At 40.8% G+C, this 17,582-nt stretch overlaps 1 protein-coding gene across 1 annotated transcript in view; it reads left to right on the top strand.

The window, feature by feature from the left end:
* The window catches only part of dusp4 (dual specificity phosphatase 4), a 28,983-nt gene extending 12,322 nt beyond the window's left edge, over positions 1-16,661 (top strand). Inside the window, exons 3-6 of the mRNA XM_058616664.1 lie at positions 7,656-8,362; positions 9,955-10,082; positions 12,287-12,506; positions 15,169-16,661. Coding sequence (XP_058472647.1) covers positions 7,993-8,362; positions 9,955-10,082; positions 12,287-12,506; positions 15,169-15,557 — 1,107 coding nt within the window. The 5' untranslated portion in view covers positions 7,656-7,992 and the 3' untranslated portion in view covers positions 15,558-16,661. The remainder of the gene's footprint in view (positions 1-7,655; positions 8,363-9,954; positions 10,083-12,286; positions 12,507-15,168) is intronic.
* The last annotated feature ends 921 nt before the right edge of the window (positions 16,662-17,582 follow it).

Here is a 17,582-nt window from a genome sequence, read left to right as displayed (position 1 = left end):
TAACAAGGAGCCTCCACTTCCTGTTTGCCCCCCCCACACACACACACACTCATCTCCTGCCCCGTGAAAACCCCCCCTGTCAGTTTTCAGCTGCCCCTCATGTTATTTTTCAAGGGGAAATAGACACAGGACAGAGTGAGACCTCCTCATTGTGTGCTCTGAGCATGTTGTGAGATGAGTATGTATATATGTGTGTGTTTGTGTGTCTGTCTAAACCTGTTGTCACCAATCATATTTGCCCTTCCGTTGCCTTAGGAACCAGAGTTCCTGGATCTGTCACAGTTTCTCAACCAAAAAAACAAAAAACAAAATGACAGATTGATGACGTCAATGTGTGTGTGTGTCAAGTCAGAGTCACCTCTTCCACAGTGATGGTTGCAATAGAAAAATATAAAGCAATAAGCTGAGTGTGTGTTTATGTGTACAGATGTGGAAAAGGATTCCACAGTCTGTTTTCTATCTTTAATCTCTCGCACACACTATTTGACCTACAGATAATCCTCCTGGCTGCCGGTGTTCATGTGTTCATAGTCATTCATTCACAAACACTGAGAAGAGCTTAGATACCTCATTAAATGTCTTCTCTCGGGTGTACTATCATAACAATGATAATACATGTTAAAGTTATGTTTACATTAAATGTTTGCTCTGATCAAGCGGAACATTTTAATTTAGTGTTTTTAATGTGAGGTTAGGTTCGCGCTGGATGCATGAGCAGCGTGTCTGTATTGTAGGCACATGTGTGTACAGATTCGAGCAGCCACACAGCAAAATAAACAGTTAAGTGTCTCTATGTCACAAACACAACACTTCCTGTTCCCCTTTTACAAGAAGACAAACTCTTTGTGTGAACAAAACGCAGCAGCTCGTGCAACTAACACTAGAACTGGATGAGTGAACTCATTATTCTCCTGCAGTAAATGTAATTGGTTGTGCTGGTATTTAAAACCTTAGAAAATCCAATGCATTCCAGTGGACTGAGTACATTTTGTGTGCATTTTTGGTCAAATTTGCTAATGAATGCCACACTGATGTTGACAAATATAATATATAATAAAAAAGAACATAAAAGGGGAGTATTTTGGAGACACTGTACGGCCTTGTTTAGACTGCATCCCAAATCGTAATTTTAAGCATTTTTTTGGGCAGTCTGAACAGCTCAAAATACACATGACATTCGATTTTTTTTCCAAAGCGGATTCAAACCCCACGTAGGTGGTTTCAAATGTGATTCCGATCATGTTTTTACAGATCTTTTTCAATCTGAGTCGCTTATTTTTTTAAAGTGCCTTCCCTCAGGATACCACTGAATGTGTATCCATAGCGTAGCATCTCCGTTGGGGCATCGGAAGTGTCCACTTAAGTTAGTGTGTCAGCTTCCACTGACTCTGTTTGTGTCGCGTATCGGCACCCTCATTGTTCCGTCAGTCCTATTTTTGCCAGATGACGGTTCATGCAATGCTTCAATTCAGCTGAATAGGGTTTGTGTTTTTTTCAGAATAAAAGCTTTTGACACCATATCATTATTTGGCCTGTAACTATACAAATCCATGTGGAAGACTAGACACATGGATGTCAATATGGACACACTCTGATCAAATCGGATTACTTGTAATTTATATTGTGAACATGTGGTCAGGAAGATCAGATTCTGACCGGATATGCTTACAAATCTGATTTGGGCCGCAGTCTAAACAAGGCCTATGACACTCAGTGTCAGTTTGCCATGTTAATGAAGAGACAGACTAACAAGCTTGATAACTAAGTGATCCTCGTGCTAATGGAGGGTGAAGAGCTCAGAAAGGAGGAAAAACAAAGTGCAGGCAATTGTGCGTTGCCATATGTCAGCTGGCTCAGTTTGCGTTTATTGTCAGCTGCTCGTTCCTTCCTTCCAGAGTCACATTTTCCACAGAGGCATGTAGATCACTCATGGTGTGTGCCAGTGTCTGCCGTGACCAAACTTTGTGTGAACAGTAAATGATGCAAACTGCTGCTGAGCAATGTTTTAATGTCAACACGTCATCCAAGTATGATGACTGTGTACCATCACCTGTCTCCGTCATGCCCACGGCACCAGCCTGTGGACATTACATTACCCAGACTGCACTACATTCAGGCTCATTCCAAAGCCGTGTGACCGAGAGGACGATACTTTGAAAACCTTAGCTTCCACGAGGCGAGGATTATGAATTTGTTCCTGTTTTTATTAACTCAGAAACAATATTTGTCAAAGTGTGAATGTTTGAATGTTGTCGCTGGGTTATAGATACATCATGAATAGCTTTGACGATGAGCTCACATCTTCATCCCGTGCTGCTTTGACTATTCAAATAACACACAGCAAGATTTGAATGAGAAACGAGGTGTATTTTATTTGAGTGTTTGACAGACTGAAGTGTTTCACAGAGATAGGAGCTGGTAGCTTGTCTCCCACCAACAGTATTGCCGAGTAAAAACAGGTTCTGCCTTACAATGTTTAATCAGCTTTGAAGACTGGAAACACTTGTCTGGATCTGTCCAAAGAAGTAAATAGTATAATAGGATAGTAAGTTATTGTAAAAGAGGGTTCATTGAGTTCATTTCCCAATGGACTGCTTTCTTTGCATTTCTATAGCGTTACCCTCATGCTAGCTGCCATTGCTATTGCTGACTTATCCTCTATCAGTGTTTCTGTGCCTTTTTAGCCATTTAGAGTCCAGAATTGTTTTATTTGTATTAGGAAAAGTTTGACTATTTTTACCTCTGTCACTAGCATGCTAGCTACTGTTGCTAGCTATAGCAACGTTGTTCTTGTGATCTTAAAGGCCCAGTTATACTCCATTTTTGTCCCTTTTACATTTGTCCGTCCCAAACGTTATCTCCGTCACTATCCATGCGTCTTTTGTGTTAGTATGGACAATTACGCAATACTTCCGAGTACCAAGTTGCAGGCAACAACAAACATAGCAACCATTTAGGGGTTATTTTATTGTGCTTGATCCAAAATAGACTGAAACTCAAGCAGGTTTTGTGGCGGTGGAATGTAAGACGTTATACTAAATGGGGATTATTACACATTGGTGTGGAGAGACATTTTCAATATTTAACTTGTTTTACTGGATAAACCCTCCAATAAAACCACCAGTGTCTGGCACTTGTCTGGTGCTAGTCGTCAGGGATAAACCAGCAAGCTCTGGTAGCATGTTTTACAGTGGTTTCACTGCAACATTAGGTTGCCTTTTTGTCGTTTTCCTGATGGATTGAACTAGTGGCTCTATACTACCCCCACAATTTCCCATGGTATTGCTCCATTTGGTCTGCCATCGTAAGCTCCTCTGCTTGGCGCACAATGACGGACGAAATGTACCCAAAGTATGGACGAAAAAGGTTCCGTCCATCTCCGTCTTTTGCGATTTTAGATATAGGCAACTGGACTTTCACATCTCTTAAAAGAGGCACTTCTTCATTTTTCAGATTTTTTTAAATTTGTCATGGAAAAGCATGTACGAAACTTTCACAACCAATTTTTCTAAATAAATGATATTCTCCACAGGCTGAAGAGTCAGATGTCATCGCTTAGCGGTGAATTATTTACACTTGACTGAGAAGGAAGGAAGCAGCGTAACGACCAAATAAAGAGCTTGCAGCTCACGTTCACAATGATGAGTGGAAGTAAACAGACAATAAGGCATGTGGGGTGGGTGTATGCGCTGGCAGTTTACGTGCTGCTTCAGGATCATTAGGTTTGCATTTGAGAGCTAAACATGAATGGTTTCAGTGCAGTGCCCCTCTATCTGTGTGTTGAAAGTTGACCTATTGAAATGGGGGATAAGCAGCTGTTGACCTGCAGTTTTTATTACTCATTAACCCAGACAGTCTCAACAAACAGCACTGGACAAACAAAGGCATTTGTCTCTCAAACTGCATTTTAAAGTTTAAAGAGGATTAAAAAAAAAAAAAAAAGATTAAATGATCATTTTCAACCGTGATAAATGTTTAATTTGAGAAAAAAGACGGAATAGACGAATCCCAGTGTTGTATTTTCTTTGTGAAATGCACAAAATACATCATATAAAAAATACTTGAGAAATCATGGATCTGTTTTCTACAGAGTCATAATCTTCCTCTTCATTTCGTCTCACGCTGTTTCTGGCCTTCAACATAGCAGCACTCAGTTCAACCACTGGATTATGAGATTAGAGAGGGGGGCAGATTTAGAGTGTGTCACACACACACTCATTCATATTCTGCATGTGTTGTTTTTTTATGGTGTTTTGGTGGTTGTGTTATCGTACCCTGTGGACCACTATTGCTTAGACACAGAGGGATGCAGATTGTTGTTTTAAAAGGGGTCGTTTTTGGAAACGTGATGGGGAGATTTGAGATATGTCTTTGTGTCTGACACAGATACCACAAATCGTTCATATCCTCAACTCCACATTTGTGCTGATTTCTGCGTGGAAGACATTTGTGGCATTCATTCATTCATTCATTTATTCATAGCACTTTATTGTGTCTGACATTGACACTTGACAGTACAACCTTGAATTCCCGGGCAGTACTGATATCAGTGTGATGCATTCTTTTACCTCTTCTTAATCAGGCATTTGTGCTGATGCATTTACCAAGTACTTTTAATCAGCCATTTAACAACGAAAAAACTGCATGGAAATCATTCGCAGCCGCCTCTCTCTCGTTTTCATTTCTTTCTCTGATAATTAAATCAAGTGATTTTGACCGGTACTCACACCGAGTATCATCAGTTAGGCCTCTATACCAGTGTTTTTGCTCGAGGACACTTCACTCTGCAACCACTCTGTGAGTATGAAAGGGACACAACCACAATCTCCTTTATATACAATCTATTTTAATTGCCAAGCCATGCTCGTGAAATATGGTCGCTGCTGCTGCTGCTGCTGCTGCTGCTGCTGCTGCTGCTGCTGCTGCTGCTGCTGCTGCTGCTGCTGCTGCTGCTGCTGCTGCTGCTGCTGCTGCTGCTGCTGCTGGTGGTGGTGGTGGTGTTGCCTTCAGTCTGTCTTTGCACTTATTGTCTATCCTCTTTATTTACATTAATATTCCCCTTTATGTCTCTGCTCAGTGTATGTACACAGTTGTAAGTTGACGGTGTAAAATATGTGCACAGTGCCTGTAAATAAACACATTTAAAAAAAAATGTCCACGCACAAATCTCCCTCCCTCCCTCTTTCATACACTGCTCCACCACTGTATTGATGGATGACGGCATTCAGGCGAGGGGTGTGAGGGGATGAATGAATGGATGGATGGATGAGGGGGGTGAGAGAGCAGAGAGAGGGAAGTATGACATCAGCACAGAGTCTCTTCCCGGCCAATCCCCTCGCAGCACCCCCACCCCCCAGCCTGCTGTCTCCACCTTCTCATACCACTCCCCACTCCCTTGTTGCTACGGCAGCAGCATCATCATCCTCATCATCCCGTCTGTACGAGGGATTGTTTGGGGCTGGTAGTAAAAAAGTGGGTTCTTTCTTACATGATCATACAACCCCACCCATGTCATCTTTTTTATCTGCACTGTCTTTGTCTTGTGTCTATACATCCATGCATGGACTAAGACGGACAGTATTCAGTAAAAATACAAACATTTGTACCAAAAAAATTAGGTTTTCATGTAATACAGAGAATAATTACTTCATTTTCACTGTTTGTCTTGTGTCTATACATCCATGCATGGACTAAGACGGACAGTATTCAGTAAAAATACAAACATTTGTACCAAAAAAATTAGGTTTTCATGTAATACAGAGAATAATTACTTCATTTTCACTCTAAACTGTTTGTATACTTGTCTATTTTGTCTATTTTTACTACACAATTACTTCATTATCACTCTAAACTGTCTGAATACTAGTCTATTTTTTATATTTTTTTACTGCACCATGTGTTTACATTGCATTGCACACGTTCCCTCTGACACTGATCGTCTGCGTACATGTGTCACTGTCAAATCATACTTTGTTTTACATGCAGTTACATCTTCATGAAAGATAAATCAACCACCGCATCACAGAAGATCCACATGCATGTGAACAAAGGCCCTAACAAACGCACATGCACCACATGCACGTGTGTTGTCTCCTCATGTGCTCATACAGTACACGCAGCCTTTCACACGTTCATAATACATGTGTTTCTGACACTGATTATTTAAAAAGATCCGTGTTTTTACTCTGTTTATGCTTGGTTCTCTTTCATCTCCGGCTCCCGTCTGTGTCAGGGTGTTGCATTTCATTTTTTCTCTCTCTCTCTGCTCGTTACCATGGAAATGAGATCAACATGCAAATACCTGAGCACGCTCGCTACTGCAGCGTGATCAGAAAATGCAAATTACATTTCCGCTTGTAGGTTTACACGCCTCCACACACACACACACACACAACACACACTCATACACTGGCACAGACGGATGCCGAATCAGACGTATACATACGCAGATTTATGTCCATGTGCGTACGCACTGAAGACACGCCCACCTGCAGGTAACAGGGTTTAATTAACACATTCCACCACCATTACATATTTACATCAAAGCTAACATATAAAATCAGATCTTTTTTGTGCACTTATTTCATTTAAAATGCAAAAATAAATTGACCTTAAAGATAAATTTGTGATTTGTGGCCACTAGAGGGCTGAGATAAACTACGATCTTCGTTCTTTTACCTTTCTTTTTATCGTTGTGATATTGTTTTATATTCATATAAGTTATTTCATTTGGTTTTGTTTTTGCAGTTTCTGGACTGAGGCACAGACATGACTAATTAAATTAATTAAAATTCAAAATACATAATTAAAAAAAACTACTGGACCAATACTTGTATAAACAAATGTGCCAAGCATAAAAATGAACATAAACAAAACAAAGCTGCTATGTGTGATATCACACTCTGGGTCGTAGCTGTTTTAACATTTTAATTTACCTGTGAAAGATATTTATTTATTTACTTGCTATTTAATTTACCCACAGGACAAGTCCACTGCTGCTGATTCCTATGCATCTGTGTTCATTATGAAAACTAAAATAATTAAGCCCTGTGCTCAAATGATATTGTACAAGTGAACGTGCAAAGAAGGTTTGTTGGAATAGATTAGAAAATGACCTCAAACTCTTTAAATTTGGGAACTTTGAATCAGTTTTACAGGATGTAGTGCTGCAATGATTATTCCATTAATCAATTAAATTAATAGTCAACTATTTTGATAATCGATTATTCAGTTTTAGAGTTAAGATAACATACATTTTAGCGTCTTATATGTGAATATTTCCTGGTTTCATTGTTCCGTGACAAAAAAAAACAATCATAAAAACTGCACTATGTTAAGATATTCTGTCATTTTATGGACCAAACAAGTAGAAAATAATCGACCAATCAATCGATTATGAAAATAATTGTAAGTTGCAGCTCTTAAATGAAAATATTATTACATTTCTTTGTGATCCTTCTTAATATTGTACCCTCTTTTATTAATTTCCATTGTGTCTGGTGACTGTAGTAAAAGGGATTTTTAATCTATACTTGGATAAATTATATATCCATGTGATATTTCATAGCAGCAGTGCTCACTTTAATCTGTATCCACATCACCTCCTCTCTCATTGATGTGTGTGGTTTTTTTGGGTTTTTTTATGAATGAACTAGAGGAGGAAATGGGACGGGAAACCTGACTCTCTCTGATTGGCTGCCATCTGTTGACGTCACCTCCGCTGTGACGCGGTATCACCCATTCATAAAAAAAGGGGAAGAGAAAAAAAAGTGAGAAACAATCCTGAGGAGAAATACTCAGAGAGAGAGAGGTGATCGGACTGTGCGTCACAATGAGCAGTGCGGTTACTCTGCGCGCGGTGTTGCGCGGATAGAGGAGAGAAAGGCGCAGAGGAGGAATCCAGCACAGGAACCGTGCGTCTTCTTTTCTTCCATCATTCGGGTTTGGAGAGCAGGTGGACACTCACAGAGACAGAAACACAAACAGAGAGCGATGGAGGACCTGAGTGAGATGGAGTGCACGGTGCTCAAGCGGCTCCTGAAGGACGACAGCGCCAAGTGTCTGCTGCTCGACTGCCGCTCCTTCCTCGCGTTCAGCGCCGGACACATCCGCGCAGCAGTCAACGCCCGCTGCAACACCATCGTGCGCCGCAGAGCGAAGGGCTCCGTGCTGAGCCTGGACCAGATCCTGGCCGGGGACGAGGAGGCGCGCAGCCGCCTGCGCTCCGGCATGTTCTCCGCCGTGGTTCTGTACGACGAGAGGACGCCGGACGCGGACTCGGTGAAGCCGGACAGCACGCTGACCGTGGTGCTCAACGCGCTGTGCGGGGACTGCTCCGGTACACGCATCTATCTACTGAAAGGTAAACATTCATCCATTCAGCCTTTATTCATTCATCCACAGCTTGTCACATACGCTGATGTGGACTTTACATTTAAATATAATCCACTAAATAACTGAAATATACAGTGATATTACAATTTTACTTTTTATTCCACAATAATTTTAGACCATATAAGGAAGATTAGAAATTATAATAAATAAGTGGAAAATAAGGAGTTTAACCGGAATAAAAATGTAAATTTTTCTTCTTAGATTCAACCTCCTGTAGAAATAATCTGCCTACAATACAAATATTGTCATCTATACTTTACTTATTAAGTCTCTTAAAAAAATCATTTAAGAAATCTGATTTATTATGTATGATTGTAGATAGATGGATGTTAAATAAATAAATAGATAGCTGTCAATAAAAGACAAATAAATAGTACGACATGTCCCTGTAACTAAAAAAATATATATATTTCTGTTATAATTGTAATTTATTCATACGTATATGATTTAAAGGACAAAAAGGAGTTTATAATAATGGCACAATTGTTAATAAATGCTCCTAAATTCACCATTGGGTCTAAGAATATGCCGCCACAGACCTATGTAGGTCAGGGCTCGTTATATTTTTGGACCACAATCTATATTATATTTCACAACCTCCATAAAAAACAGTCAATATTGTCTGTTGTTTTTTTTAAGATGCTCATTAGTTTATAATTCAGAGATTGGAGTTTCCTGCTCCGTTTTTTTCATTTTGTACATTATTTTGTTTTACAGTAAACGCACAAACACACACGCACACACTGGCCGTGAGCTGAGTGAATGAGGTAATGCTGATGTGTGGATGGAACCACTTCTAACCGGAGGGACTTACAGGAGGACACACACACACACACACACGGTCATTTCAGACACTGTCTCCACTTCGGGGGAAAAAACCTCTGAAATCAGCACCGCTATTTTTAGACTGCAGGAAATCTGCAAAACCAAAGCTGTTGCAAGCTTTGCCTCACTCTTTTTATTTATTTATTTACTTATTTTTGTATTTTTGTGCATCCTAATGACGCAGGTGCCCTGGAAGAACACAGATACAGTATAATGATTTATGTGTGAAGCTTATGAAGATGACGTTTCCGCCCTGTTAATCTGGCGGGTTCCAAATCCTCCGCCGTTGACACAAGGCGGAGAACGTCGTCAGGAGTCCCTTTGACTTCGACTTTGTGTCAAATTCATTGGAGGTGCACGAAAAAATCCCTGTCAATGTGGAGGACACAATGCTTTTTTTGTCCTCTACTTTTGTGTACATGCTATATGTGGTCTCGGAGCATCTGTATAAAATTATTATGCATAAATTTATAGGACTGCAACAAATTAATTGCTGTTTCTTCTTAAATGTGAGCATTTTCTGTTTTTTTATGCTCCGTATAACAAAAACGCATCATAATTTTGAGGTTTGTGAAACAAACAACCTACATTTTATGGCCCAAACAAGAAATCGATTCACCAAGGAACATATTTGCTTAGTCGCAGCCCTTGTTCACGTTTCACTCTAACATCACAGGGCTTTTCCTCGTCCTGTTTAATCACGATGTCTCTGTTTGTTTGTTTGTGTTTCTCCAGGCGGATACGACCGTTTTTTCTCAGAATACCCAGAGTTTTGTTTAAAGACCAAACAGTTGCCGACGTTCACCAGCCAGTCCAGCATTGACTCTGCCTGCTCGTCATGTGGGACGCCGCACCACGACCAGGTACAGACAAACACGTGTGTTAAAATAGTTCTGAATGTGCATCATTAGATTAAAATGAATGAAAAAACAACCAAAACCCTGCTTTTGTGACTATTGTGTATCCTTGTAACGCATAAATAAATGATCACAAGCTATAAAATGATTGTGATGATGATATTTGATTGTTTAAGCACGTCTCGGTGCAGGTTACTGAGTTTCCTGAGTGCAAACACTGCAGGCTGTTTGCTTTGCAACGGAACTCGACTGTTGACTTTGATGCGTTCAAAAGCCTCTTCAGTGTCGAGGTCACACTGCTGCAGAGAACAACAGACACTCACTCTCATTTGGTTAATTCAAAAATGAATGAAAAAGAAAGAAACACATGTATTTTAAAATTAAACAAATATCTCATGGCAGCTCCTCTTTGCTCAGCAGCCATTTTGTAGCAGGAGCATCACAGCTGTTAACAAGAGCTGCGTTTAGTTCACGTTTGTGTGACAGTGTAAAACTGAGGAAGCGAAATGGAACTCAGCCGTCATTCATTTCACTATTCACACCTGTGACTTTCCTGCTGTGAGCAGTTACACTTCACATGCTTGTCACTTCCTGTGACCTGGATATCTTCGTTGTGTTGCTGCTGCTTGAGTCTGGTGATTTTATGCAAGTGCTTCAAGTCACGTGACGTTTGGGGTTTAAATTCCGTCTAGGAAGCATGAGGAGTGAGACAGGGACAATTGAGCCCTTTGTGTGTGTGTGTGTGTGTGTGTGTGTGTGTGTGTGTGTGTGTGTGTGTGTGTGTGTGTCCTTTAAGGGAACGGGATGTTTCCGGGCCACGCTGTCAGGTCGGAGCTATATCTAGGAATACTGTAGCTTCCGGAGGTAGCATTGATGTAATGGACTGGCTAAAAAACGAGTTAAATGTATTTCCTCCCCCCTCCCTTAATCCCCCACCCTCCCCCCCTTCACGTTACATATTTTAGCAGCATCGATCGTTTCCTGACGCTGTGTCAGTAGCGAGGTCATCAGCGGCAGTGACATAAACAGAAACCGCCCCCCCGTCAATAGGTCTCACTGCCGGATATAGACCTGTCAACATCCTGACCTCTCACATCCAAACAGTGCTTTTACTGTTACGTCACATCATGTGTTGACGTGTGGATTTAAATGAACAAATATTGGCTCAAATGTGTGTTGAAAACATGTTAAAAAATGGGGATTTATCTGCTACAGCTTCAATAAACCACATCGTATAGGCGCAGACATTTAAATGCTATAAATCAATACATTTAGACCAAATACTCACTTGCAGCCAGACTCTTATTGGACAATACCACTGGACACTGGTGTCCACTCATATGTGCCGTTCTTTATCGTCTATTTTCCGCCAAATGGGAACATAATTTTTACAAAATTGTAAGAAGTAGAAGCTCATTTTGCATTTGACTTCCATTCAAATTAGTCATTTTTGCAATCATCAGAGTCACCCCCTAGTGGTTATTTAGTATATTCTTATTTCTTGGTGGACTTCAGGAGGAAAACACAAGGACTATATCAATTTGTTTATATACAGTCTAAAACATTGTCAAAATGAACATTTTCACAAAGTGAAAAAGAAGACATTTACAGTCTTAACAATTTATCACTTAACTTTAATTTACTGATCATTTATCATTTAATACATCGGTCGTTGCAGCCTAAAAACACATTAAAACATTTTTCTAGGTCAAATTCATGCTCTTAATTTAAGTAGAAGTGACTTTCTGAGGAAACTCAGCTAAAATCAGCTGCTCATAAAAGTGTGGAGTCAGTGTACGGAGCAGGTTCAGAGCGGTCAGCGCTCCCTCAGTGATTTATGTTTCCATAAGTGGAAATAACTCGGGACACAAAACTGGCCTCGAAACAAATGGCCTTAATCCAATCGCTGTGCATTAACGTCACAGATAATGAGCCACACCGTGTCTGATGAGTAGCGAGGATGTAATGTGATTAAGAAAATATTCAGGTGAGGTCGCGCTTTACAGTACGCCGAGGTCGTCTGGCCTGCGACAGAATTCTTTTGTCTTATGACGTGTGAGCTGTAAAACATGAGCTGAGGCTAAGAAACTGCCTCGGAAACAGCTTATCTGTCGCCCTCATGGTTGATGATGATGATAATAATAATAATACTAATAAAGAGATAATTAATCATCGACCCTCCTCTTCCTCCCATCTGTTCTTCTCTCCAGGGAGGCCCAGTGGAGATCCTGCCCTTCCTCTACCTCGGCAGCGCCCTCCACGCCTCCAAGAAGGAAGTGCTGGACGCCAACGGGATCTCGGCGCTGCTCAACGTGTCGGCCGACTGTCCCAACCACTTTGAGGGCGCGTACCAGTACAAGTGCATCCCCGTGGAGGACAACCATAAAGAGGACATCAGCTGCTGGTTCCTGGAGGCCATAGAGTTCATAGGTCAGTGTTTGTTTGTTTTTAGGTCACGTCATTTGTTCTTTTGTTGTTTTTCATTTTTTTTTGTACAAGCACTCAGTTTTAAAGGTCCGCTGTGTAAGGATTAGTGACACCTAGTGGTGAGACTGCAGATTGTAACTACAGTGGAATTCACGTACCGAAATAATGATGTCATTACAAAAAAAAACGTAGTTTTAATTTTAAAGTCTTAAAACACCCAGACAACTTAACTTATTGTAGTATATTCATTGACCTAGGTGCAGGGTCGTACGTCGGAAATCGTTTGTGTGTTTCAGGATAAGTTTGTAAATGTTTACGAACAACTATAAATCTATAAATGAAAACGCCGCGATGAGGATGAGTTGGCCCTGAACCGAAAACAAAAGTAATCTTGAAGTCCATTTAAGTTTATGCAATTTATTAAAGAAAATGATCACTGACAAAATGTAAGAAGATGAAAATGAATACTATGATACAAAAACTAAGATCTATAAAGGATATTAAGAGTGTAAAGTGGCGAACTCACCCTCATTGTGGTGAGGTGAATTTATCAATGAAAAAATCAGAAATATGAATTAAACTAAGGTTTTAGCTCCTACAGAATATCAGCAAATAATATAAATATAGATATTAGAGTGAATGAATGAAGAGCAGTCTGAGGTTTCGAGTGGTGTTGATGTAAATGAGCTGTCAGGTGTGATGTGTGGGTTTTTTCCAGTGAGTAATTCAGTCAAATACAGTTTGAGAACTTGTGAAGTAAACTATTAAATATCAATCATTAATCATTGCACGATGAATAAAACCATTGCAGATTGATTTCTCTGTGACTAATCACAGACGTGGACACGCAGCTGCTTTGTGGGCGGACCTGCGACACCCCTTTCTTTTTTTTTAGACTCCCGAACAAACACTGTTGTCCAGTTTTATTATTATCATCGCGTTGTTAAACAAACACACATCGCTTCTTCTCCTCGTGTAAATATCCACTCACGTCGCAGCCAACTTTAGAGACGACGGAGAGAAAAGAAACGGAGCCGATTAATCCACAACAAACAGTCTGAGGCAAACAAAAATGGTTGCAATTATTCCTGTACTGGACCGATTTAGATATGTTCAGTGAGCTTTGCTTTTGCTTTGCATATGTGTGTGTGTGTGTGGGTACTGGTATGCGTCACAGTTAGCTGCTGTGGGACCAGAGTCTGACTCATCCACTGTTAACGGGTGAAAACAGACACTGTGGTGTTGTGAGTTACCTGAAATCTGTGTTTGCGTGTATGTGAGAGACAGAGAGAGATGAGCGAGAGACATCTGAATACACAGAGAGAGACATAAAGAGACAGCGGGGGGGGGGGGGGGTGACTGCCAGCAATCAAGCATCTTCGCTCGCAGAGAAATGACAGTCAACATTCTTCCATCTTGTCTAATTCACTCATTAATGCTGTTATTTCGTGGCGGCCATGTTGTAAAATTGGATCGGAATTTCCCTGACGTTAATGTACATACAGTACAGAGTGTGCGTGCTTCTCATTTCCTGTCATCCACACACACACACACACACACATTCACACATGCTCCAGGACACGAGGATGTTCAGAAACTGCGGTTACAGTCGACGCTTTCATCAAATTTTTATTCAAATCCGGTGACAAAGTTAAGACGAGGCGTTACAAAAAAAAGAAGGGACAGAGGAGGAAGTGTGAAAAAAGAGGTTGATGACTCTTTTTTTTTTCTTCTGCACTTCTGCACTTGTTGTTTCCGTTTAAATGTGATTTTCTCACTTTGAGGTGAAGTTAGTGAGACGAGAGGGTGAGGCATCAAAGTGTGAAGGAGCGGAAGTGACAAGAGTCTGAGGTGTCGCTGTACATCTGTACATGCGTTCGTCTATAATCAGAATCATTTGTGGCTGTAAAGAAAAGAAAAACGGAAACACTGTTCTTCATCCAAACACAGAAGCTCAAATTTAAAGAGAGGAAGCACATACAGGAACTAAAATCTTTAAAGAAATAAATCCAATTTGGCAATAGGACTGCAACTAAACATTATTTTCTACATAGACAAATAATAATAGACAAATGAATCGGTCTAGAAAATGTTGAAACCTCTCGATTGGTGTTTCCCAAAAACTGGGAATTATGAAAATACAAAATGTCTTTGTTACTGTATGTGGAGCAAAGACACAAGGAAACATTCACATTTAAGACATAATCAAAATAGTTTGCAATAAATTCAGGCCTTCAAGGCAACAGTTTGTGTTTAGGATATTTTTTTTAATATCTCAAACATTCGAACTGTTACAAAAAAGAAAATATCTCACATAAAAAAATAAAAGTGTACATTTTTTTTATATCATTTAATTGAAGACAGGCAGGATAAAAGTTAAAAATAAGAATTATCTTAAATATATTATAAGTGATTTTAAGAAGCACAAGCACACAAACAATTTACATTCAGCATAAAAATTTTGTCTCCTCAGAATTCAATTCCTAATGTCGAAAATACTGTATTTAATTTTCTGTGTTATTTTTTCAGTGGAAAAGAGACAATGTTTCACAATGTATTGCAATTTTTCCCACCCTTATATACAGTAAAATAATATAATCTGAATGTAGAGTTTTCGTCCATGCAAACCTCTGACCTCTCTGTCCTTCTCTCTGTCTCCACTCAGACTCAGTCCGGGACTCCAGTGGACGAGTGTTGGTCCACTGTCAGGCCGGGATCTCGCGCTCCGCCACCATCTGCCTGGCGTACCTGATGAAGAGGAAGCGCGTGCGTCTGGACGAGGCCTTCGAGTTCGTGCGCCGCCGTCGCAGCATCATCTCCCCCAACTTCAGCTTCATGGGTCAGCTGCTGCAGTTCGAGTCGCAGCTCCTCGCCACCTCCTGCGCGGCGGAGGCGGCCGCCACGGCGAGCCCGCTCCTCGGGCCCAAGTCCGTGGCGGCCACCAACTCGGCGACGGCCACGCCCACCTCGCCGTTCATTTTCAGCTTCCCCGTGTCTGTGGTGAACCCGGCGTACCTGAACCACAACCCCATCACGACCTCGCCGGGCTGCTGATGGTCGTCCGGTCGCAGCCCGACAAACGCCCGACAAACTTCTTTGAGCACAGACTGAAAGAAAAGTGAGTACATGCTTCCAGGGCGTGGACGTGAGCGTCCACATGGTGCCTGATTCAAGAACTCAGACTGAAAAAGGAAAGTTCAGAAACTACTCAACGCTCCTTCCATTTTGACACAATGATTTCTTCAAACTGACCAAAAATGAAGTGGCTTTAGGGACTTCCAGGTCGTGGAGGACAGAGTTAAAAAATGTTTTTATTATTATTAATTTTCACTTTAAAACTAAGCGACGTGGACTCGAAATAAGCCAAAATAAAGAGTCATAGATGTCGCAGGACATGGACTGGCACTGTGCGTCGCTCAGGTCATCATTCTCAATCCTGGACGCCGAGCTGGACCAGGTGCAGGTGACCGGGGTCAGGTCAGGGTCAGCACTGAGCCGACCTGGAGTCTGAAGCGGAGGACGCTCTTTGCTGCGGGAGAAAAACAAGAAGTGGCTAAAGAAAAAATAAAAAGGAACTTCTTTTTCAGTCAAAATGGAGCTCAGGCGGAGTGTTGGACTGACGTTTACTGAAGACACACCCTCTTCTTTTCTTAAAACGACAACAACAACAACAAAACGCACAGAGACACAAACACAGAGAGACACAAGCAGCAGCAAACACTTTTCTCTCTCTCTCCCCAACACACACACACACACACATTCATGACTTACCAACTGAATAAGCTCAGTATGAAGGCAGGGTCTGTTGCTATGGAGACGGCAGGTCTTTAGGAGAGGAGATGGACACAGGAAGGAAGGAAGGAGGAATTTTAAGGACCCGCTCTCCCCCCCCCCTCCTGTTGCCGGACAAAAGAGATAGATGGAAAAAAACAGATAGAAAGCAGGAGCCTCTTCAGTGACAGGTGCTCGGCCGACGACACCACCGGAGCTTCCTGTCTTTCCCACGTCCTCTTCCTCTCCCCCCCACCTCATCTCCTTTTCATCCTTTTATATTCCTCCTCCTCCTCTTCTCGTCTCTGCCTCTCATCTTCTCTTCACCTCCTGGTCCTCATCTTTTCACTGAAGAGGTTGAATAAATCAAACAAGATGCCAAATACAGGCCCGGGCGCCCCACCTTTTTTTAAATAGACTGGGGGAAACCCTACTATGATGCTACATCCCATAATAATAATAATAATAATAATAATAATACAATTTCTGGATGAAAGGGCTTGTAAGGAAAAAGTAACAAAATTAGTTTCAGAGCACACGCTGACACAGGAAGACAGTTAACACTAAAAGGACCATGCTGGTAACGTTTTAACTCATTCAAAATCATGTGTTCATCACCCTTTTTTTATATTTACTGTATATATATATATATATATATATCTATGTCTATATATAGACATAGATATATATATATATACAAAACCTAAGTGTCAGTGACGTCGAATTATTGAGACGCCTGATTGCAATAAGTGGAGGACTCACATCAGGGAACTACGGTGGCCTTCACATGCCAGATCTGCACACTGCTGTGGAAACATCCACAAAATGGCCGCCTCTGTTGCCTTAAAAAAGCAACAACAAATACGCTTAATCTAAACATTATAGAAACTAAATTCATACTTTAAAGCAGTTGCACACTCATACCAACACACTGGACCTTTAAAACCTTTAATTTTGCAGCTTTCTCACATAATTACGGACACTTTTTCTTTAATAATGAGTTAAAATGTGCTCCACCAGCAGCACACGGTCCCTTAAGATGTTTGTGCCTTGACATGATAAAGGGGGAGATTTCGTGGACGTATTATTATTATTATTTGTTTTTTTTTTATGTCTTTACTGCTAGGACACAGTTTGCTGAATGCTATAATTTAAGGAAAAATATTGTAATAATAAAATCCACTCACATCCACACACACAGCATTTTACTTGAGGTAAGAAATCACGAGAATAAAGACTCAGGTCCATTTAAATACATAAATGTTGATAATCCTGCGGGATTATGGATTCGGACTGCAATACTTATTC

This window comes from Solea solea, chromosome 19 (genome assembly GCF_958295425.1).
Source record: "Solea solea chromosome 19, fSolSol10.1, whole genome shotgun sequence".
NCBI lineage: Eukaryota > Metazoa > Chordata > Actinopteri > Pleuronectiformes > Soleidae > Solea > Solea solea.
Note: the sequence above shows the minus strand (reverse complement) of the source record. Positions and strands in the feature narration are given on the sequence as shown.